General features: G+C 48.6%; 8 protein-coding genes across 8 annotated transcripts; 5 read left to right on the top strand and 3 right to left on the bottom strand.

The window, feature by feature from the left end:
* Positions 1 to 216: 216 nt before the first annotated feature.
* COCVIDRAFT_104328 (hypothetical protein) lies at positions 217 to 1555 on the top strand (the record flags this gene model as incomplete). Its single annotated transcript, XM_014699245.1, has 4 exons — positions 217 to 430; positions 479 to 782; positions 835 to 1161; positions 1225 to 1555. Coding segments are annotated over 4 exons (1176 nt in total), but the record flags the coding sequence as incomplete, so codon positions are not given.
* Positions 1556 to 1800: 245 nt separating this feature from the next.
* Positions 1801 to 3396, bottom strand: COCVIDRAFT_104305 (hypothetical protein; the record flags this gene model as incomplete). The annotated part of the gene is made up of 2 exons (XM_014699244.1): positions 1801 to 3275; positions 3327 to 3396. 2 exons carry the CDS (start codon positions 3394 to 3396, stop codon positions 1801 to 1803), a joined length of 1545 nt encoding a protein of 514 aa, XP_014554730.1.
* Positions 3397 to 4420: 1024 nt separating this feature from the next.
* COCVIDRAFT_39470 (hypothetical protein) lies at positions 4421 to 5143 on the top strand (the record flags this gene model as incomplete). Its single annotated transcript, XM_014699243.1, has 1 exon — positions 4421 to 5143. One exon carries the CDS (start codon positions 4421 to 4423, stop codon positions 5141 to 5143), a length of 723 nt encoding a protein of 240 aa, XP_014554729.1.
* A 649-nt stretch (positions 5144 to 5792) lies between these two features.
* Positions 5793 to 6858, top strand: COCVIDRAFT_62047 (hypothetical protein; the record flags this gene model as incomplete). Its single annotated transcript, XM_014699242.1, has 4 exons — positions 5793 to 5867; positions 5948 to 6552; positions 6602 to 6755; positions 6817 to 6858. Coding segments are annotated over 4 exons (876 nt in total), but the record flags the coding sequence as incomplete, so codon positions are not given.
* Positions 6859 to 9543: 2685 nt separating this feature from the next.
* Positions 9544 to 10978, top strand: COCVIDRAFT_104354 (hypothetical protein; the record flags this gene model as incomplete). The annotated part of the gene is made up of 7 exons (XM_014699241.1): positions 9544 to 9653; positions 9709 to 9933; positions 9993 to 10110; positions 10165 to 10224; positions 10270 to 10393; positions 10444 to 10605; positions 10665 to 10978. 7 exons carry the CDS (start codon positions 9544 to 9546, stop codon positions 10976 to 10978), a joined length of 1113 nt encoding a protein of 370 aa, XP_014554727.1.
* A 660-nt stretch (positions 10979 to 11638) lies between these two features.
* COCVIDRAFT_77111 (hypothetical protein) lies at positions 11639 to 12921 on the bottom strand (the record flags this gene model as incomplete). Its single annotated transcript, XM_014699240.1, has 2 exons — positions 11639 to 12657; positions 12753 to 12921. Coding segments are annotated over 2 exons (1188 nt in total), but the record flags the coding sequence as incomplete, so codon positions are not given.
* A 1988-nt stretch (positions 12922 to 14909) lies between these two features.
* COCVIDRAFT_104242 (hypothetical protein) lies at positions 14910 to 15524 on the bottom strand (the record flags this gene model as incomplete). Its single annotated transcript, XM_014699239.1, has 1 exon — positions 14910 to 15524. A coding segment is annotated over one exon (615 nt), but the record flags the coding sequence as incomplete, so codon positions are not given.
* A 950-nt stretch (positions 15525 to 16474) lies between these two features.
* Positions 16475 to 18770, top strand: COCVIDRAFT_28296 (hypothetical protein; the record flags this gene model as incomplete). The annotated part of the gene is made up of 2 exons (XM_014699238.1): positions 16475 to 18556; positions 18663 to 18770. The coding sequence occupies 2 exons, from the start codon at positions 16475 to 16477 to the stop codon at positions 18768 to 18770; spliced, it is 2190 nt and encodes a 729-aa protein (XP_014554724.1).
* Between the last annotated feature and the right edge of the window lie 494 nt (positions 18771 to 19264).

Genomic DNA, 19264 nt, shown 5'->3' with positions numbered 1-19264 from the left:
AACCCACGAGCACTTGATGAGGAGCGATCGTAGATAGAGAAGAGGCGTGCCAAGGTATTAAGTAAGGGCTTAGATTTAGACGATAAGCTATATAAAGATGTGGGCTAAAGAAGACATATGGGCTAGGGAGACCAAGACTGAGCATAGGAAGTGTAAAGCTAGACTAGCGTTCGTAGCCCTTTCGGCTTGGCCGCCGGGCGTAAATAAATTGTGTGTGTGTACAGTGGCATGGCATTCCGACTGATCGATGATATAGGTATCTGCATCGACGGTAAGCGATACGCGGATGTTGGACATTTTTCCACTGAGGATATTGAAGTGCGCAATCGCTTGTTCTGGAGCTGTTACTTCTGGGACAAGCTCATATCCCTGTACTTTGGCCGAGCTCCCATGATCCAAAACTCTGAGATCAGTCCACCACGAGTGCTAAGTACGACATGGTCTCTGCTCATATGATTTTGGTCCTGACCATCGACAGTGGATGATACAGCCGAAATTGAACCTTGGACTCCGCATGGGCTCCCTTCTGCCAACTATCGACCAAGACAGGCGCATTCGATTTCATGTTTCATCCAGATGTGTAGTCTTGCAGAAATTTTGAACCAGATCCTGATACACTTGTACAATCCTTCCCACGAGCTGTCACCCACTAATGCATACCAATGTGCAATTTCGGAAGGCTCTAAACTGCAAGATTGGTGGCGAGATCTTCCCGAACATCTAAAGATTAATCTTGCGGAGATGCAGTTGGATTGTCCGCCCAGTCATATCGTTACCCTCAAGTGAGTGCGACTTGGTTTTCGTCCACGGGCATAAAGCACTAATCTGTTATAGCTGTCTCTATCATACGATAAACATTTTACTGAATCGCGCGAAACTCAAATTAAGCAGGGAGTCCGGCTTGGCGAGCGCCATGGCTGATCGTAACCCTTTGATTCATTGCGTGTCATCTGCAACATCAATCATTGCATTGTTTGATTTGTACAAGCACGCTTTTGGCGAAGGTCATGTTATTCTCAGCCTGGCGTACAGTGTTTATACCGCAGCTTCAATCTTTCTGTTAGAACTGCAAGCAATCGGCCACAACGCACCGAATACGCTGGAAAGACTCAACTTTTGCATAGGTGCCCTGGAGCGCCTGAGGCATACAAACCCAGGCTAGTAAGATTACTCAGATCAACAATGTCCACTAACTATTTTGCCAGTCATTACTACAGCCCTGAGCAACATATCGAAGGAACTCGAAGTACTTGGAATCCAAACAGCATCCTTGGAACCGTCTGGCCCAACCGTCGACACGACGGAACCCATCGCGAATAATCCTCTACTGCCTCTACCCATGGATATATATTATCCTTCTGCGTCTGCAAACAACATGCCTGGAAGCGTTGAACAGAACGATGAGCCCATCCTATTGGATCTTTCGTACCTCAATGGACAGATAGAGGGAGCTGGAAGTTATAATCTGCTGGACATGTCCCAGGAGATGTATGGGGCTTTTCTCCAGATTGAGCCTCTTAGCGTCACGATGAACCCAGAATCCGAAATTTATTGACCTTTGATGTGAAAAGGCATTTAGGGGTTATACGCCCTAACCACATTCATGTTGTTTCACATTCCTTGCTTGGCTGTGAAATAGCTTGTCCTCAAATCACTCACTCGCCACATTGAGAAAGACATCCTACAATAGATATCACTTCGGCATCGCCTTCTTGGATGCTCACAAGAGGCAGAGGCACGATATGGTGCACAAGATGATAGCAAAGAAGATATGATGCACGATTCATTGAAGGAGACATATCAAGCTTTGATCTCCTGGTGCTCAACCGAAACCTTCTCGTCACCCTTTCCCTCACACATGCTGTCCTCTAGGTACCCAAGCTTGGCTGCCCCGGACTTGTACCAAGGCTTTTCAAATAGCTCATGCATGCGCTCCAGTGGCACACCCTTGGTCTCTGGCGCCCACAACCTCAAAATAACGAGACCGATTGCGCAAACCAAAGCCCAGAAGGTATACGCTCCCCATTTGTTCAAGGCAGCCAACATGACTGGGGTCACTCGTACGACAGCGAACTGCCAGAACCAGTGCAGTCCCATTGTTGTCGCATATCCGAAACTACGTACCTTTGTCGGGAAGATCTCAGAGCAATAGATGTATGGAATTGTGCAGAGACCGAGCGACCATCCGATGGCATAGATGAATACGCAGGCGATAGCAGCGTTAGAAGCATGCTGGTTTCCTTGGCCAATGGCTCCAAAATAGATGGCCATATAAATGTGTGTTGCGCCTTGTAAAATGAGTCCCGTGGTGAAACAGCGTCTTCGGCCAAGCTTGTCAATCAAGCCCCAAGCAAAGATCATTGTAATGACCAGCTTAACTATGCCATAAGCGCCGGAGGTGATTAGAGACGTCTGAGGTCCTTTGACACCGGCGTACTGGAAGATGTCGCTGATATAATAAGTGATACCATTTCCTCCAGTCCATTGTGCAATGGTATGCATTGCAACGGCCAGGAAATACCGACTACGCAGATTTGGATCAGCCAAACACTCTTTGGCTGTCTCTAGCAAAGATAGGCTCTTCATCTCTACGAGCGCATTGGCCTCGATTTGGACTCTTTCGTATTCCGCAATCAACTCTGCACTATCCCCGGACAAGCCACGAAATCGAGCTAGAGCAGCGAGGCACTCCTCGTTGGCACCTCTAGTGGCAAGCCAGCGGGGGCTTTCGGGAATGAGGAACGAGCTGAAGAAGGCAAAACCCATCGGAACAAGTGGAATTGCCTGGACGATCTGCCATTGCGACCTGGAAGTACTCATTGTTTTGCTCACACCGTAGTTGATGAAGAATCCCAAGGCCAGGAAACTCAACAGTACAACCATGTACATACTGACAATCATTCCTCGAACGCTTGTAGGTGCGATCTCCGACAGGAAAAGTGGTGCGATGACAGTGAGACCGCCTGCGCCGAGTCCTCCCCATATCCTGGCAAACAGCAACAATTCGAAGATACCAGAGGAGAAAACCTGCATCAAGATCCCGCTGGCCCAAATCACAATCGCGATGCGGTAAGACCACAATCGCCCAATCTTGTCGTTCAAAAAGTATGCGATCAGAGCACCTACGGCGGCACCCAAGACTCCCAAAGAGCTAATGTTTGCGGTGCGGTTGGCCAGCCCGGTCGCGTTGTTGTTCCAGGCCGCCTTGTTCAAGTTGTAGTCATTCTTGAAAGCAGGTAAAGTTATGCTAGCGCTGAAACCACCCTCGTCGTAGCCTACAGCTCATATTTCAGCGGCGTCATTCGGATCCCATTTTTGGAAGCTACCTTTTGGAATACCACCACAAGCCAGTACAACTACTGCCAGAATATAGAATGGAGGAGGTAGCTTGCCCATGGCTCCTCTGATAAAAATCTTCGTGTAGGATCTCAACGCGTGCAAGGATGGAAAACTGGGGTTTGAAGCAGACTGTTGTGGAAGTACTAAGGCTTTATATGTGGAGTGCTACCTCATATTCCCAGTTTTCGAATATTCCGGGGTATGGGGAACTGTGAAAAAGGAATGGTTGAGAAACTTCGCAACATGCGATGGCGTAGCCCCTGTTACGCCACATGCAGGGTAATTCGGTCATCTTCCGATGGTGGAGTGCTAGCTCGGTCAACTTCCGAGCTCCCGAAAACGGCAAAAGTGTGTTCGGTGATCATCCGAGTGGCCGGTCCAAACATTCAACACAGCATACTTAGCAGATTTGCGTATTAGTTTTCCTGTACCATATTGTTCGAACAGGAATCGACTCCCGAGCGGGCTTTGAACGCGTGCAATACCCGTAATTTTGATACAAAACTGGGGCACGCTATCTCATCCTTGCAAGCTTTGACTTAGCCCTTTTCGCAAGCGGGTTGCCTTTTCTAGGAACCATACAAGATGATCTCTGTCAATTGCACTGCTAAATTCCTTCATTACCACTGCATTTTCTCGTTGAGTTCGCTACTCATGGCGGGGAAATCGAGATCATTGAGGTTGCGACCTCGGACCCTAGATCCCAAGAGGATCGTATTTAAGTCCCAGTTCCGACGACACAGGTAAGTAGGTTCTCAGTCCAGCAGTCATTCAGTCACACAAGATGGCTTTCCAAAACATCAAGCTTGTTTCGTTCTTGTTATCTTTCATCCAGATCTTTGTTGCAGATGCCCAGCCCCATCTACGACTAGTTGCTCGGTCAGCTAAGTTGGCCTCTAGTATTGCAAACAAGCCCATTGTTTGCAATGAGAATGCAACAATTGCGAAGCGCATGCCAGCGCATAGCTGGGACACCCATATGCATGTAACGGATCCAAGTTACCCTGAGGCGGCAGATGCCGAGTATACTCCCGGCTTGCACAATCTTTCCAGCGCCCTGTCATTCGAATCGACGGTCGGTATGAGAAGTATTGTCATCGTCCAGCCCTCGATATACGGAAACGACAATACTCTCCTTATCAATGCTCTCACGAGACTCGGAACGCGGCACGGTCGCGGCGTCGTAGGCTTCGATGCCAATACAATCTCCTTCAAAACCCTGCAAGAATGGGACAAGCTTGGTGTACGGGGCGTACGATTGAACATCAAGTCCAACAACATTAAGCTCACCGAAGCCCAACTGCAGGCGCAGGTCAAGCAGTACGCCGAGATAATCAAGCCACTGAACTGGGTCCTTGAACTGTACATTGGCATGGAAGATTTGCCGAAGCTTGAGCCCATTGTTGGAGACCTTGGCGTCACACTTTCCATTGCCCACTTTGGCGCGCCAAATCTCCCGCCTCCTGAAAACAGGACTCTACCCTTCGATCCATATACCCTCGCTGGTTTCCAATCTCTAGTCAACCTTTTGAAAGGCGGTAATACATATCTCAAGTTTTCTGGCGCCTATCGGTTTGATAAGGACCCGGCATATCGCGGTGTTGAGGGCATTGCCCGTGAGTTGCTGAAATTTGCTGGGGATAGGATCATTTTCGCGTCAGATTGGCCGCATACTAGATTTGAAGGGCTGGATATCAGGCCTTTTGTTGAAAAGGTACTGGATTGGACGGAAGAGACGAATTTGAAGGAGAAGGTGTTCAGCAGGAATGCTCATGTACTGTGGGATATTCCCCTTCCTAGATAGCAAGTAATTGAATAGACAAATCAATCACCCTTACGTCAGAGCTAGTGCACGGACCGACGTCTATCAGAGGGCGAATCGTCCAACGCGAATCTCCCAAGTCAGAAACGTCTGATGCATAGTAATTTGCATAGAATCCGCATGCGGCAGGAGACCTCTCCATCTTGGAGATGACGGGATAGGTCGCAATACTCGCATCTATGACTTGACGATTATTCTTCTTGGAACCACAGTGATTGAATGAAATGACCCACTAAAGCAAGTCTGTGCGCAGCCGAGCGAAGTGCGGGCGAGACCCGCACCTCCAACTCCTCTCCATCCACAAACCACAAAATCTCGGTCAACGTCCGAGCCAGCACGAGCCACCATCCCCAGTTGCGTACTAGTTACCACAAGCGGATGTCAACACCCGTTTTGCGCGTCTTGGACTTCGGACATGCTCCGAAGTAGCCGGGACAAGTTATGCTCGGCATCGAGGGGGAGTGCTGGCGCTGTGCCTCAGAGACATCTGTACACTGCCCCGAGCTTTGACGCGCAATGTCTGTGAAGGTGCATAGATATACGTGGTGCAACCTGTTAGTTTATCAGGAATGATTCGAGATCGAAACAGTCGAATACGACGCCAAGTCTCGTGCAAGAAACTGAAACCATGAACAATGCCCCGCACTCAGTTGTCATCAGCATAATAGCAGGTGGCCTGGCTGGCGCATCAGAAACCTTTGTTACAGTTAGTTGCGCCTCCTCTGTGTGTGGCGCACGTTACAATTCTCGCCTTCAATACCAGATAAAAGCTGACCCTATCAACAGTACCCAGCCGAGTTTGTCAAAACCCGCCGCCAACTCGATCCTTCCTCATCCGGCCGAAAGTCCGCATCATCCTTCACCATCCTCAGATCCACATTCCAAGATTCTGGCATTAGAGGCGTATATACCGGATGTCAAACTCTTGCTATAAGCAACGCGCTCAAAAGCGGAGTTCGCTTCTTCTCCTTTGAGACCGTGAAAAGAAACTTGACTCCCTACTTCTCCTCTCCAACCATGAGTGACGCGTCTGCGGTACGAAATCCTTGGCTCAACCTCACCTCAGGGCTATGCGCTGGAGCTACAGAGAGCATCCTCGTTGTTACACCGGGTGAGGCGCTGAAGACAAGAGTCATACACGATGCTGCATCAGGAGGCCATTTGGGACGGCTTTCTATGCCGCAGCTAGTCGCGCATACAGTGCGACAAGACGGAGTGCTTTCCTTATGGAGGGGTCTCACGCCAGTACTGTGTAAGCAGGGTACAAACAGCGCTGTGCGGTTCACGACGTTCGGCGCACTCAAAGATAAGTTGGAAGAAGCGTTGCCAGAAAAGATGGGTGGCGCGACAACGACTATAATCGCAGGAGCTGGCAGTGGCATCATGACAGTGTAAGTGTTTGGCATCTGCTATTATCGTGTGAAGCCTGATGATGTATAGATATGCATCGATGCCGTTCGATAACATCAAAACTAGAATGCAGAGTATTGGAAGCCACAGAGGTAGTATGATTTCGGTTGCAACGAACATGTTGATAAAGGAAGGCTTGTTTGTATTTTGGAAAGCAACCACGCCGCGGCTGGTGAGACTCACGGTAAGCACTTGTACCTGTCTTTTTTTCCCTTGACAAGGAATTGGCTAATAGTGTGCAACAGCTATCAAGTAGTATCACGTTCATGGTGTATGATTACACTCTGAACCTCTTTGACATCCTTTCTTCGAAACAGAATAGAATAGATGCAATCTGAATAACCTCCAGGCATAACGATGCTCTCTACTAGAGAAGACATTCTAGTTTCACTATTTATCTTCGATAACTAGCACGCGTAATTGATTGCTTAATCATACTAATAGTGCCAAGACCTGTCTTCTCGCATGAGTCTAGATTGACCAAATCGAGCAGAGACTTCAGTACTAATGGCACTAGTCCAAGGGTCGATCCTAGATGAACAGAGTAGAGATAACAATCAACAGATCTTTATCACATAGAGGCAGTTCATCTAACACCTCAGCTCTTGGTACAAGAAAAGATCACATGTAATGCTAAACCGAATAACAAAAAAGCAGATAAACTCTAATCCGGTACGTAGATAGATATTCACAGTGCACTGTGTACACCGAACTTCAGGCCTAGCCTATAGGAGATGGGGTGGCCAGATCGCTTGCTAGGAAGTTCAAACCTTCTTTTTACCTTTCTTTACTTCCTATTGATTTTTCCAATCCTTATAACCTCTACTGATCGTTAGAAGGACGACCACCAGCAATATCGAAGCCGAAAGGGATAGACCAAATCTTGCGCCCATTATTCGCATACACTTGTCCATCATTTGGAGGCAACACAATTAGCTATCGGCATCAATAATAAAGGGGTTAGAAATGGTGCAATAATCGTAGGGGATGCAAAATTGCGTATCCGAAAAGTCATAATCCTGAACGGACTAGTCCTAGTTCTGGTGACTAACTAACAAGACCTCTACACCTGGCTAGTCTTGTCGTCAGCGGAGGGCGGCATGCCACACCCGCAGTAGAAGCTGGCGTTGTGGCGCTTCCCTGCTTCATACACGGGGAAGACGAAAGCGCAGCCACCTAGCGTGTGGCTTGGGTGGCAACGGCGCTGACTGATGTGTTGCCAATCACAAACTGTTGCCCGTCGGTCAACACACTGTCCTTGGTCAGCGCACCCGTTGCCTTCACAGCAGTGGACTAGGCGATACCTAAAGCCCGGATCAGGGTACCGATAGTCTTTTAGAGGTAGCCAGCGCCATCAAAATGGTCACTGTAGCCATAGCGGGTAAGCCCAGGCAGCACGACGGCTTGGGCGTCCTCAGCGTTATCGATGGTGTCAATAACAATGAGACCCCTGCCTTCGTCGATGGTCCATCATGATGTTTCACAGTTCTGCTTGACAAAAAAGGGCTAATCTAGCTGATCAAGAAGTGGTGAAATAAGTCTGGGCAAGACATTGGGAAGGTCTCCGCCATGTGTTTTATAACCCTGAATGTTTGGCCTTGGGAATAGTTGATGTCCTTGAACTAAGTCAAGAAGTTCATCTTAGAACTAATGGTGGATTGAGCCGCATTGTCCCAGCTAGCAAGAATCAAGGCGGATCCTACACCGAACCAGCGTATGCATAGTTCCCTCCCACGAAAAGGCCGAGTGGAAGAAATAATGCTAGTTTAAATCCACACGCTGGTAATTTTCGCTTTAGGGGAGTGCGAATTTCTCGCTCTCACATAGCCTCAATTTGCTGGCTTCTCATGGACGGATCGAATATTGGCATCCTGACACGGCATCATCAACGCAACATAGTCGAATATCGAATGCCAAGGTCTCTACAAGTTCGTCTTCCAGCTACGAAACGACTCAGGTCGGAGAACTATACCTATAGAAAACTCGCATGCAGGCCACTAATCTGGATAGGGTAATCACAGTCAACTATTAGCTACCATGTTATTATCTCACAATGCAGAAGTAGGGCCACCATCTAAGGCCCTCCTCGCATCGCCCCGCGGTGCCCCCTGGCACGACGTCGCGACTTGTGACCACGAGTTAGCTATCTAACCACACGTAAGAAGAAGAGACTGTTCGGCCGCATCCACCAGCATCGCTCTTGGGCGAGTCATAACGGAGGCTGCATGATCATGGAGCTGAAAAGAATAGGGCGCCACGCTCGCCACACAGATGAGCTCAGACCCGTCTACGCGTGAGCCACGTTAGCGCCTCGTGCCTCGACATCGAATCAAGCTTTAGTGTGCGGGTTGATGACAAGGTGCCACAGGGGAGGCCGCGGGGATGTGGGGTAAGGGGGGAGCAGCCACTCGACGCCTCCACGAATTAAACTGGCGAGGAGACATTCGCGAATGCATTGTGCTTTATCCCTGACTGAATCGCCATTGCTTAGCTAACTAATTCGGCTGGTACACGGATCTAACTAGTACCGTGGGCTGGCGCGCTCAGGCTAATTGGACCCCGGAGCAACCCCGAACTCTCTTGCCGCTCCCCACACTTTCTACAGAGACCACTGCGACAAAAGGGGCTTTGATTCCCGGCTTCGGGCATAATTCTAGCGTGCTTATTGGCCTGACGTTGTGCTTCCATGTGCTAGTGCTGAGGTACGGCACATGTGTGGGGCACATGAGAAACATGGTTTGCAACGAACTCCTACCCGTAGTCGACCGAACGAGTCACGAATCGCTGCCTTCATACACGGAGAAGCGACGCGGCATCATCTTAAGGACAGCATGGTATTGGAGACATTATGATATTAAAGACGGGAGGGTGTCTTCTCACGCTGACATTAAGTGTCAAGACGTTCACTCGTCGTCTCCGACACGAAGCTGTCACCGTGCGAATCCCGCAAACGTTGGTACAACCTCGAGGCAATGGCTCTCAAACCCGGCGATCCTGGATACATGGACGAAGATGCCAGCCCTATGCTCTACGCCATTACATTTTCCTGTCTCGGATTTGCGCTCCTAATAGTCATCCTCCGGTAAGAAATCACTCATTGTTTGCCTTTTGCGAATCTCTGGCTGACTTTGGCCCAGACTCTTTAGCCGCTTGTATCTTTTGAAGACTACGCGCTTGAACTTGGCAGAATGGCTTGTCGTTGTATCATCCTTCGTGGCTATTGCGTCATGCGTGTTGATCCATTTTCAAATCGAGACGGGTATGGGTAAGCATATCGAGTACTCGCGCGCACGACCAAAGATGTTGCAAGCGAGCATGAAGGTTGGATTAGCACAAAACTCTGTGTATCAGGCACTTGTTGGGTAACTCTAAATATATCCACCAATTGCCTGAGGGATCTGTTGCTGACCAGTGGACATAGCTTGATTAAAGCCAGCATGCTTGCTCAACTACACCTACTTGCCGCGCCTGGAATGCAAAAAAAGATCGTGTTTTGGACTGGCTGTTTAGTTTGTATCTTTACAATCTTCACTACCTTTGTAAGTACCATGTCTACCTTGGGTCAAAAGTGGCCACTTATTGAAACTTTATAGGCTGCAATCTTCCAGTGTATACCAATGAGCGCTGCTTGGAATCTTGACACATTTCCACGTGTGAGTACGACCCCTGACATGCTAATGCATGCTGACGTGATTTAGGGTTGCTGGAATATGATGGCCATGAACTTCTTTACATCAACAGTCAACACACTCCTTGACTTTGTTATCTTCTTTCTACCTCTGCCAACCCTCCTCGACCTCAAAATGGAGCGGAAGAAAAAAGGTTGGCAATTCTAGACTCAATCTGCTCCACGTCTGCTGATCATAGAATAGTTTCTTTACTCTTTACCTACTGCGCAGGATCTCTTGCCATCGCATGCTCCATCATTCGATTGCGTAATATGATATACTTTCGAGGAGTCGGAGATTTCACCTACGAAGCTTGTATGGTGCCAGTGTGGGGTGCTATCGAGTGCAATGCTGGAATAGTTTGTGGTATGTTTGAAGGACATCTGGTTGAAGTCTTATGCAATAAAATGCTAATTAAACTGTAGGATCCTTTCCATATATTATGCCACTAATCAAGCGTATGAGCGGCAGCATCATTGAGAGCATGACTATGTCGGGTGCCAATCCAACCTCAGATCAACAGCCACAGGGGCAGAACTCAAATCAATTGAGCTGGCCACTGCAATCAAAACGCCAATCCCGATGGCACCAGATGGACTCAGAATCTATCGAGGCAATCACGGAAAACAATGGATGGAAGGAATTGGATGATATCAAGAAGAGTCCGCATGTCGTCGAGCATTCTGTACCTATTGAGCATAGTCCACGTGTGCCAACCCTACCGCATGATACTGTGTAATGTAATCGGTTAATCTCATAGATACTGGCCATAGACACACCCCTGTATTTGGACCTAAGGTGGAGCTTCCTAAGAGTCTTTTGGCTTGGCCGTCAAATTGTAAACAAATTTCATTCAACCCAGGTTAGATCGACCTCAAAGAAGTGGTGCCGGGAAATTCGGCAAGGATCAGTTTAGATTTGTGATACGAATTATCTTCCATGTTTACGAACATAATGATGCCATGATACGGGAAAAGACTAGAGAGAGAGAGGGAGAGAGAGAGTTGGTCAGTTATCACTTGGTATCAAAAGTTGAATACCCAGCAAGAGATTTTTTGTAGACATGCCATGAATGTCGATTGGCTGAATCTTCATGCCGTAAGATGCATTAGAAAGAACAGTGTCTCTGTGCGTGGGACAATGACCTGATAATATAAGGTTTTACTACTCGGGATTGAAGAACTTTGCAAAGGGCCGAATTGAAGTTTGCGCTTCCAGGATACTTTGCGACGTACGAAAAATAGTAGACTAGTAAGTCGGATCTTGGTGAATGGCTTAACAGTGTAGAGTTTCTCGACGATCAAGTCGTCTATGGTAGACCGATACACCTGCTACTGATATCGAACTAATTTGTACGCTGGTTCTGTTGTGCTATCCTCTCCGCTTCCCTAGCTGCCCTCCTAGCTGCCTTCTCTTCCTTTAGAAGTTGTTGGCATGCTTCCCATTTTTCTACTTCGTGCTCTTTGAGCTGACCACCAGGAAAGAACGTTTCGCGCATACTGAAACCAAGTCCAGGAAACGCTTCCTCGACCGCAAATAGCGTGTGCATTACCTTTGTCCTAGCAATGACCTTCTCATAAGTCAACGGTATACCAAAAGCTGATGGATCCCGGCGCGAGCCAGCAACAAAGATGTTTTGGGTTGTTCCGATGCCGCCAACCGCAAGAAGAAACCAGGTATGGTCCTTGATACCAGAAGCGGAAACCAGTAGTAGAATCCAAAGCACTGCGAGGAGCACTACAGTCACGCGGGTAGAAAGTGAAGTGGAAACATCAACATTAGACTGGCCTCCCGCAAGGCTCTCCAGGTCAAGTCCCACAATGTCAGCGTCGCGAATAACAATAGCATGCTGAGCACCATTGCCGCGTGTGAGTATTACAGTCTTTGTTTCTCTGTTGGGGCGACAGGGCCATTTTTCAGTCTTCCATTGACCCAAAGACCCCGACAGAAAGGCCAATAAGATACCTGCCGCGGTGATGAGAAGTATAGACCAGTCTCCCCAGACACCACAGGGAATGGCTGCCACTCCAAGCTGGAATATGGCGGTAGCAAAACCGCTGCGGTATACCATATCGAATTGTGTTTTTCCCGGGCTCGCCTTTTCAGCCTTGTAGAATGACACACAAAGACCGGCTTGTGTAGGACGTTGGATATTCGCTGCCTGTCCATTTCCACGCGCCTCAGCGTCTTTTTGTAATTCCTCCCGCTTTTGGTCTAAAATCTCTTCGACCTTTTGGCGTATATCCGGGTGCATCCAGCCCTCGAAATCTCGCATGATGCGTCCTAGCACCCAACTTGTGTTGTCACGCACATACGTTGAATCGCCATTGATGACTTTGCAGGCGCAATCGGGGAGCGGCATAAGCTTGTTCTCGCCAACGGCGGAAACGACAGCAGTAACGGCGTAAGCTACCCAGCCTGAATAGAAGATGATATTCATTAGCGGATAGCACGCGAAAACCACCTTAACAAAGCATTTCTCGCCGAGCAAGCTCAGCAAGCGGATAACGTACCGAATGAGAAGGCCACTGGGGTTAATCGCGAACCGGCAAGCTGGGCTACCGCACGCCCCACAATATCACCGCCAAGTATCAGTAGCACCGAAAAGACATCGCCTGGGTTTTTCCATTGTTCAGCAAACTCGCTGGATGCTTTTCCAGGTTCAAATGAGCGACGGAGCAGTTTGAGGATGAGCGGCGGCATATTAGGTGAGAATGGTGCTTGCAAGGCCAATGGTCCAATGAAAGGCAGTACCTATCGAGTACAACCTCTATGGGCGCAAAGTCTTTGTTGCTCGTGGGCGAAATAGTTAATGGAAAGTAAGAGGCGCTGCATCATCAGGGAGAGTCGATTGCAGGACCCTTTAGCGCGGATGTTGGTGGGGTAACGCCACTGTGAACCGCTGCACGCCTCACTGCTGCCTAGTAGTGCTGACTCGCCTGATGAGAAAAAGAATCAGCTGCTCTTTTGCCGTGTGGTGACACGATGGAGTTGTGGTAAGCGCAATTAGCATGCGCTTCCAGTCTCTGCTTCTCCAAGTCTTTCTGCTGCCAAATTCTGCAAACCAATAATCGAGACAAGGGCTTCCGATAGAGAGTACGAGGATCCCTGCAAGGAGTTATTTACATCCAAAACTTCAGTCAAGTTCAGGATCATACTATAACTTCCTCTAGACTCCCTTCTTATTGGAAACCCATCCAAAGACCCAGTAAAAGCCAGTGTCTTTATTTGTTGTTCAATCATCGTGTATTCCGGTAGTTTTCTTCCATTAGCTCCATTTCTGCCTACCTGGGCATTCTCCATGTGGACTTCTTTCTGGTCCGCTTGGTTACTCCATCACGCTCAAATCAGGTAAACCTTCATAGCGCAAGTAAGGCGATACCTCTTGGTGATGTATCGTCTCCTAACAGGGCCTTGCCCATGATATCCCCGTACTATGTGTAGCTTCGAATATCCACATCACATCCAGATCAACAAATTCTAAACATCTGTAATACCAGGTCAGGATGATACCATCATCCTCCTTCTTTCTTTGCTCGTTCTTTTTCATGAGCCCTGGTTCGTCCTGCCATAGAGTGAGAATGAGGTCCGCCAATAGATAGTTCACGCTCTTCCCAAGTGTTAACCCAGCTACTTAGCTTGTCCTCAAGCTCAAAGTATGACTCGATATGGTAATAGTCCGGCGCGTGTTCACGAACAAGCATTGCACTTATAAACCGAGGCCACTCCCATGTTCCAGCCAAGGAAATCTCGTTGCGAAATCCAATCAGAACAGCAAGTGTCCTAGGTTCAGAGCGTGCGCCCTGTGGTGCATTGGGGTAGCGATTTGCGACATCGCAGAACCGCCACGCCGTTTGGTTGATCGCCCAAGTAGGAAAGCAACACTGAGGTGGACTGGCAGTCGTGCTGTTCAAGTGCTCATGGTGACTATCTTCAACTCGCTCTCCTTCAAAAGCATACACAAGGAACACTGGCCTGAAGATGCAGAGGTATCCAGCCTCATCCACGCTTCCAGTTGGCATCGATATGCTTCGAGTGTCTAAAACAGACAAGCGCTGCTGGCTCAGGACCTGGTCCAAGGGCTGATTTTGGCCTCGCTCACCAATCTCGGGCGCGAAATCAAGCTCAAGTTCGACCTTCCCATCTACGCTGGTATGCGGAAAATTTGGAATTGTGGATAGTCGTGGATGGGGTGGCAAGTACGGTGCGACGCCCAGCCAGCTCGCCCTACCTCCTGGCCGCTTGAGAATCGCGCGCATTAGCGCGACCGTCGCACCAAGGCGGTCATCCGGCTCGAAAGCGCGCGGGTCAAGAGTCACCCCAAAGAGACCCATGATGCTGAAAATCATGTCCACCGGACGAGATGATGTCCGGAACAACATACTCCGCCAGATGGCGGGTGCGCGTTGGTTGAAGGTAGGCCCGTCCCCATGCGGGAGAGCGTTCTGGAACATAGATATGACAATTTCAGTCCTATGCTCGGGCCAGTAGGGAGGAGTGGATCCAGTTGGGAGGCCAAAGATAGTTGTGCGGAATGGGATAGGATCTTTGCTACCGATGAAGGTTACCTCTGGGAAGATATTGAGTCCCAGCAGCGCGCGAAGGGGAGTTATAGCCGACTCGCCAGGGATAAGCTCATGAATATCGCCTCGATACAGCCCTACGTACATCCCACGTCCAAGAGTCCATCTATATACTACTTCGACGCAGGGTGGGGCAAGAGCTTCTTGTAGTGTCCACGCGCGGTGGATCCACGCGGTCGGCTCATCGAGGCAGACGAGACGCTGGATGCCACCAGGGAAGATGAAACATACTGCGCAGCCTTCATATATCCGAAACATATGTTGAAGTTGCCAGTTCTTGTCATTTTTTTCTGTCTGCATAATACACAGGCGATCCAGCCAAATGTACCTAACGTTGTGCCGGAGTGCTGCCGTGCATGCGTGTCTGAGGACTTCTACGCCAACAGGATCGCCATCCTCGGCTCCAGCGATGGAAAACCTTGCGCCAACCAGACTTTCATCGACACTATTTCCTCGCCAGATGTATGAAATAGCAGCGTAAGCAGTTTCTGGGACTGGGAACTCGTAGAACTCATGAACAGTCAAAGAATGATGATAAAGAAACTGATCACAATCTATAAGTCGGAACCGCCCAGGTGTTGCCGAGGAAGCGATACTCAAGATAGGTAGTGCGCGGCGCTGAGTGAGAGGCTTGAGAGAGTTTAGACAAACAGAAAGAATAATTGTGGATCCTCTAGTTTCATGGTCAACTAGAGGCTCCATAGCGGTTATGAATAGCAAGAATCGCACTACGCAAGCACTTTAACGATAGGAATAGAGAGATTTCTGAAGAGCTGCCATGTGCGGGGTACGGTAATCAGGTTTTATGACAAACATGTGACCTTGGGATTTATTAGGCATCTCTTGAACGCAGCTGGCTGGCCACCGTACCAAACCTGATTTGACGCTCTGCACAGCCACCACATGTCGCAACAACGCAGCTCTACACAAACCTCTTGTAAAGATAGAGCCGTAATCAAAATTTCTGTCATAACAATGCGAAATGATATCTCTTGCACCTTCTACATGGAATGCTATGATACAGAAGGAGGCATTGTGTTGTTCTTTCCATCCTCGCTGGATATAGGAGATTGTGGCACAACATGACTCCGGAGGTTTCGTGAACTCCTGGTTGTAAATTACTTGTCCATTTATAGGTCTTTGAAAATCAGGGAATTGGAAAAGATCGGGCTTTGGATCGTGTCCAGAAGCAGTATTCAATTTACTGAGCTCATCAACTGACTTGTGCAATCTCTAGATTAGACGTGGCAGTCCTGGAATAGACTCGAGCTTGTTGCGGTGAAATCTTTGAATACATACATGTCTTATGTTAGCTCGATGCTGCCTCACTGGATGAAGATTTCGTGGGGTGTAAGATTAGTTTGTTGCAGCCAGTCGCTGAGTATTTCTACGTCATTCAAGTGGTATATATTCATGAAGTAGAAAATATATATCAAGCTGAAGGAGAAAGTCAATAGCGGGGTATAGGAGGGGCTCGATCGCTGAATTGGGTTTCGTAACCTATCAAGGCAACAGGTGGGGACTGCTGATGCGCGGACGCCCAACCAACACAACCCCGCCGATTTCAATCCTTTGCCTATCCACTGCATTCGTTAGGCGTTATAGATCTCGAGGCCGATCAACCCAGTCAAGACCCCTAAAGACGAGGCATTATGTCACATTGTAACGCAAACTATCTTCATTCTCGACTTTTCGCGGATCCAGAATGGTTAGGATACCCGCACGACGGTTATGATCCGGTCTCGCTGCGCCAATATCTGGAAGTCCGACCGAGGAATCAGTCTTCAATGAACATTCTGGCAGCAAGCTATCAGAGTATGCTCACATTCGGCTTGTTAGAGGCAGTGATCGAAGCACCAATAGCAGAAGATATGCTGGTTCACAAGGATCACAGCGGCAAGCTGGTTATGACTACACGTCATCTGGTCGACATTATGCGCAACTGGCTTTCTCGGATCGAACAGACCCCGACACAGCTTTTGGAGCCGTGGTTCAAACGAGCTCGTGAGAATCTGCGCTCAGCCCATTCCCTTGTGGTATCGTTGATAACAATAAATTTCGCGCCATTCGAATTGCTCGGTGATGCAATGCCATCCATGGTGTGTTTCATTGCAATCATCGCCGAGGCATTAGTCAGCGCGCACGCAAGAATGGCATTAGGACTCCGTATGCCTACTGAAGGCTTCTCGTGGTCTATGATCTGGGTACCGCCAATTAGAAAGATATTGCAAGAAGAATTGCATGCAGTTGGATGGTGTTCATACACCACTGAATACCTGATCAGTACTACATCAGTGTCATCTTTGCGATATGTTTGCAATCAGGGTCCGATAGACGATGGCAAGAGCCACTCAGGTTGTACGCCACAGCATTGTGTGGCTTATGATATCGATACTGCGACATACGTCGCGAAGCACCACAGCAGGTGCAAATCCTTAACGAAGACCCCGGAGACACTTTGTGAATTCTTCAGACCGGTACTGGAGCAAGTCCTTAATTGCATTGGAAATGGCCAAATACCCGTCGTCACGCTCAATTCTTCCGGTCTTGAAGTCCACAAATCGACTGACATTCCATATGTCGCGTTATCTCATGTATGGGCAGATGGTCTTGGGAGCACGTCGGAAAACGGACTTCCTCTATGTCAGTTGCAACAGTTGAGCGCACTTGTATCTACATTGCGTCCAAATGCGGCTTTCTGGATAGATAGTATATGCGTTCCGAAGGCGGAGCTTGCTCGTAAGAAAGCCATTGGTATGATGGCACGCACCTACCAAGACGCCGAAGCTGTTTTGGTGTTGGATAGCAGTCTACAGCTCATGAATTCTACTGAGTCGCTTGGTGCGAAACTGCTCGCAGTCTTGACTTCGGGTTGGATGCGACGACTCTGGACACTGCAGGAAGGTGTACTGGCGAAGCAACTCTACATACAGTTTGCCGACACTCACAAAGCGTTAGGTGACCTGATTCCTCCCATTAGCGATATGTTACTACAACCATACCAGACAGATCTAGCCGCGGAGCTGTTTCGACTGATGAAGCAGTCTGGCTACGGCACCTACACGATTGGTGATGTGGCCCGATCATTACGCTGGAGGGACACAACTCGAGCTACAGATGAAACCTTGGCCATTGCGAGTCTTTTGGGTATCCAAGTCCTTCCTTTTCTTGACTTGCCCGGAGAGAAGCGTATGGCACTACTCTTCAAGGAACTCCATACATTTCCTAAGAACATACTCTTTCTTCTTGGATCCAAATTGGACATTCCGGGGTCTCGCTGGATTCCTGTGTCACTTATGGCGGCTCAAAATGGCAGCAAAAGTGGTATAGAAATAGCTTCGCAAGGAGCTGACGCCACCTATACATCCGAAGGCCTCCAGGCAACATACTACGCACTATCTTTCCCAGAAAGGACTATCAAGACGGGTAAACCTTGGATGATACGAGATAAGAAGTCGAATCGGCTGTATCAAGTAGTTGAATTGCCGAGTACAACTGAAACAACCTACCAGTGCAGCATGGTCTTGACCATGACCTCCATACCTCGTGGGAGCGCTAGCCCGTGCGTGACTGCGCTTGGAAGCAAAAGACCTCCAGAGCCTAGTGCAGATGGCTCGTCCACAGTTCCTTGTGAGTACCAGCGGCGGCTGGTGTTAGTTGATATTGCAAAAGATGGTCCGGCGATGAAGGGTGTAGAGAGTGTGGTGGATGCAACTGCATCTGGGATGTTACAGGTATGTATTGGATGAGACTAATAGTAGAGGAAGTTTGGCAATGCGATCGTGTGTAGTCGGATGCATAATCCGTAATAAGCGAATAGCACGAATTAAAAATCGCTAGTCCAAGAGTCTTGAGCCGCCTCAGATTCCCCCTGGTTACCTTTGGGACCTATTGGACGAAGGTATTGGAATGCATACAGGTTGCGCGCCGATAAAGACTTTACTGTAATTTATAAGACTGATTTCATTCTAAGTACTTAAAGCTTCTAGAGGCCGCGTCATTCGTTGTCAACACAGGACTCTCTTCACCGCGGCAACTTTCTCTTTGCAAGGCCTATCCATCGCAACATCCTTTAGAGCAGTTGTCATGTTAATTCTGCCCATTAGAATTGCAGAAGTTGCAGCTTGAGAGTTCTAGAGGCTGTTCTGGTGCTCCGTTTTGCCGACGTGTTTTCGGGCCGTCCTTGGCCAGAGCTTCGACAAGATGACAGCAGCCAATTGTATTAAAGAGATCGACGTCTGACTAACACGTGCGCCTCTCTAAATCCCATGCGGTTCCTTGGTGATGGTCTGAATCGATTTCAATTCCAGTCTACCTGTCTCATCGAAGAACCAGTAGTTTGGATCGATAAGGTCTTCGATACGAATACCTGCGTTGTCCGCGACATATCGATCTGCACCTTTCTATATCAGCATATTGAACCGGCCTGGTTCAGATCCACG

Source organism: Bipolaris victoriae (genome assembly GCF_000527765.1).
Source record: "Bipolaris victoriae FI3 unplaced genomic scaffold scaffold_65, whole genome shotgun sequence".
Lineage (NCBI taxonomy): Eukaryota > Fungi > Ascomycota > Dothideomycetes > Pleosporales > Pleosporaceae > Bipolaris > Bipolaris victoriae.
The sequence above is the reverse complement of the archived record's forward strand: the minus strand, read 5'-3'. Positions and strand labels throughout refer to the sequence as shown.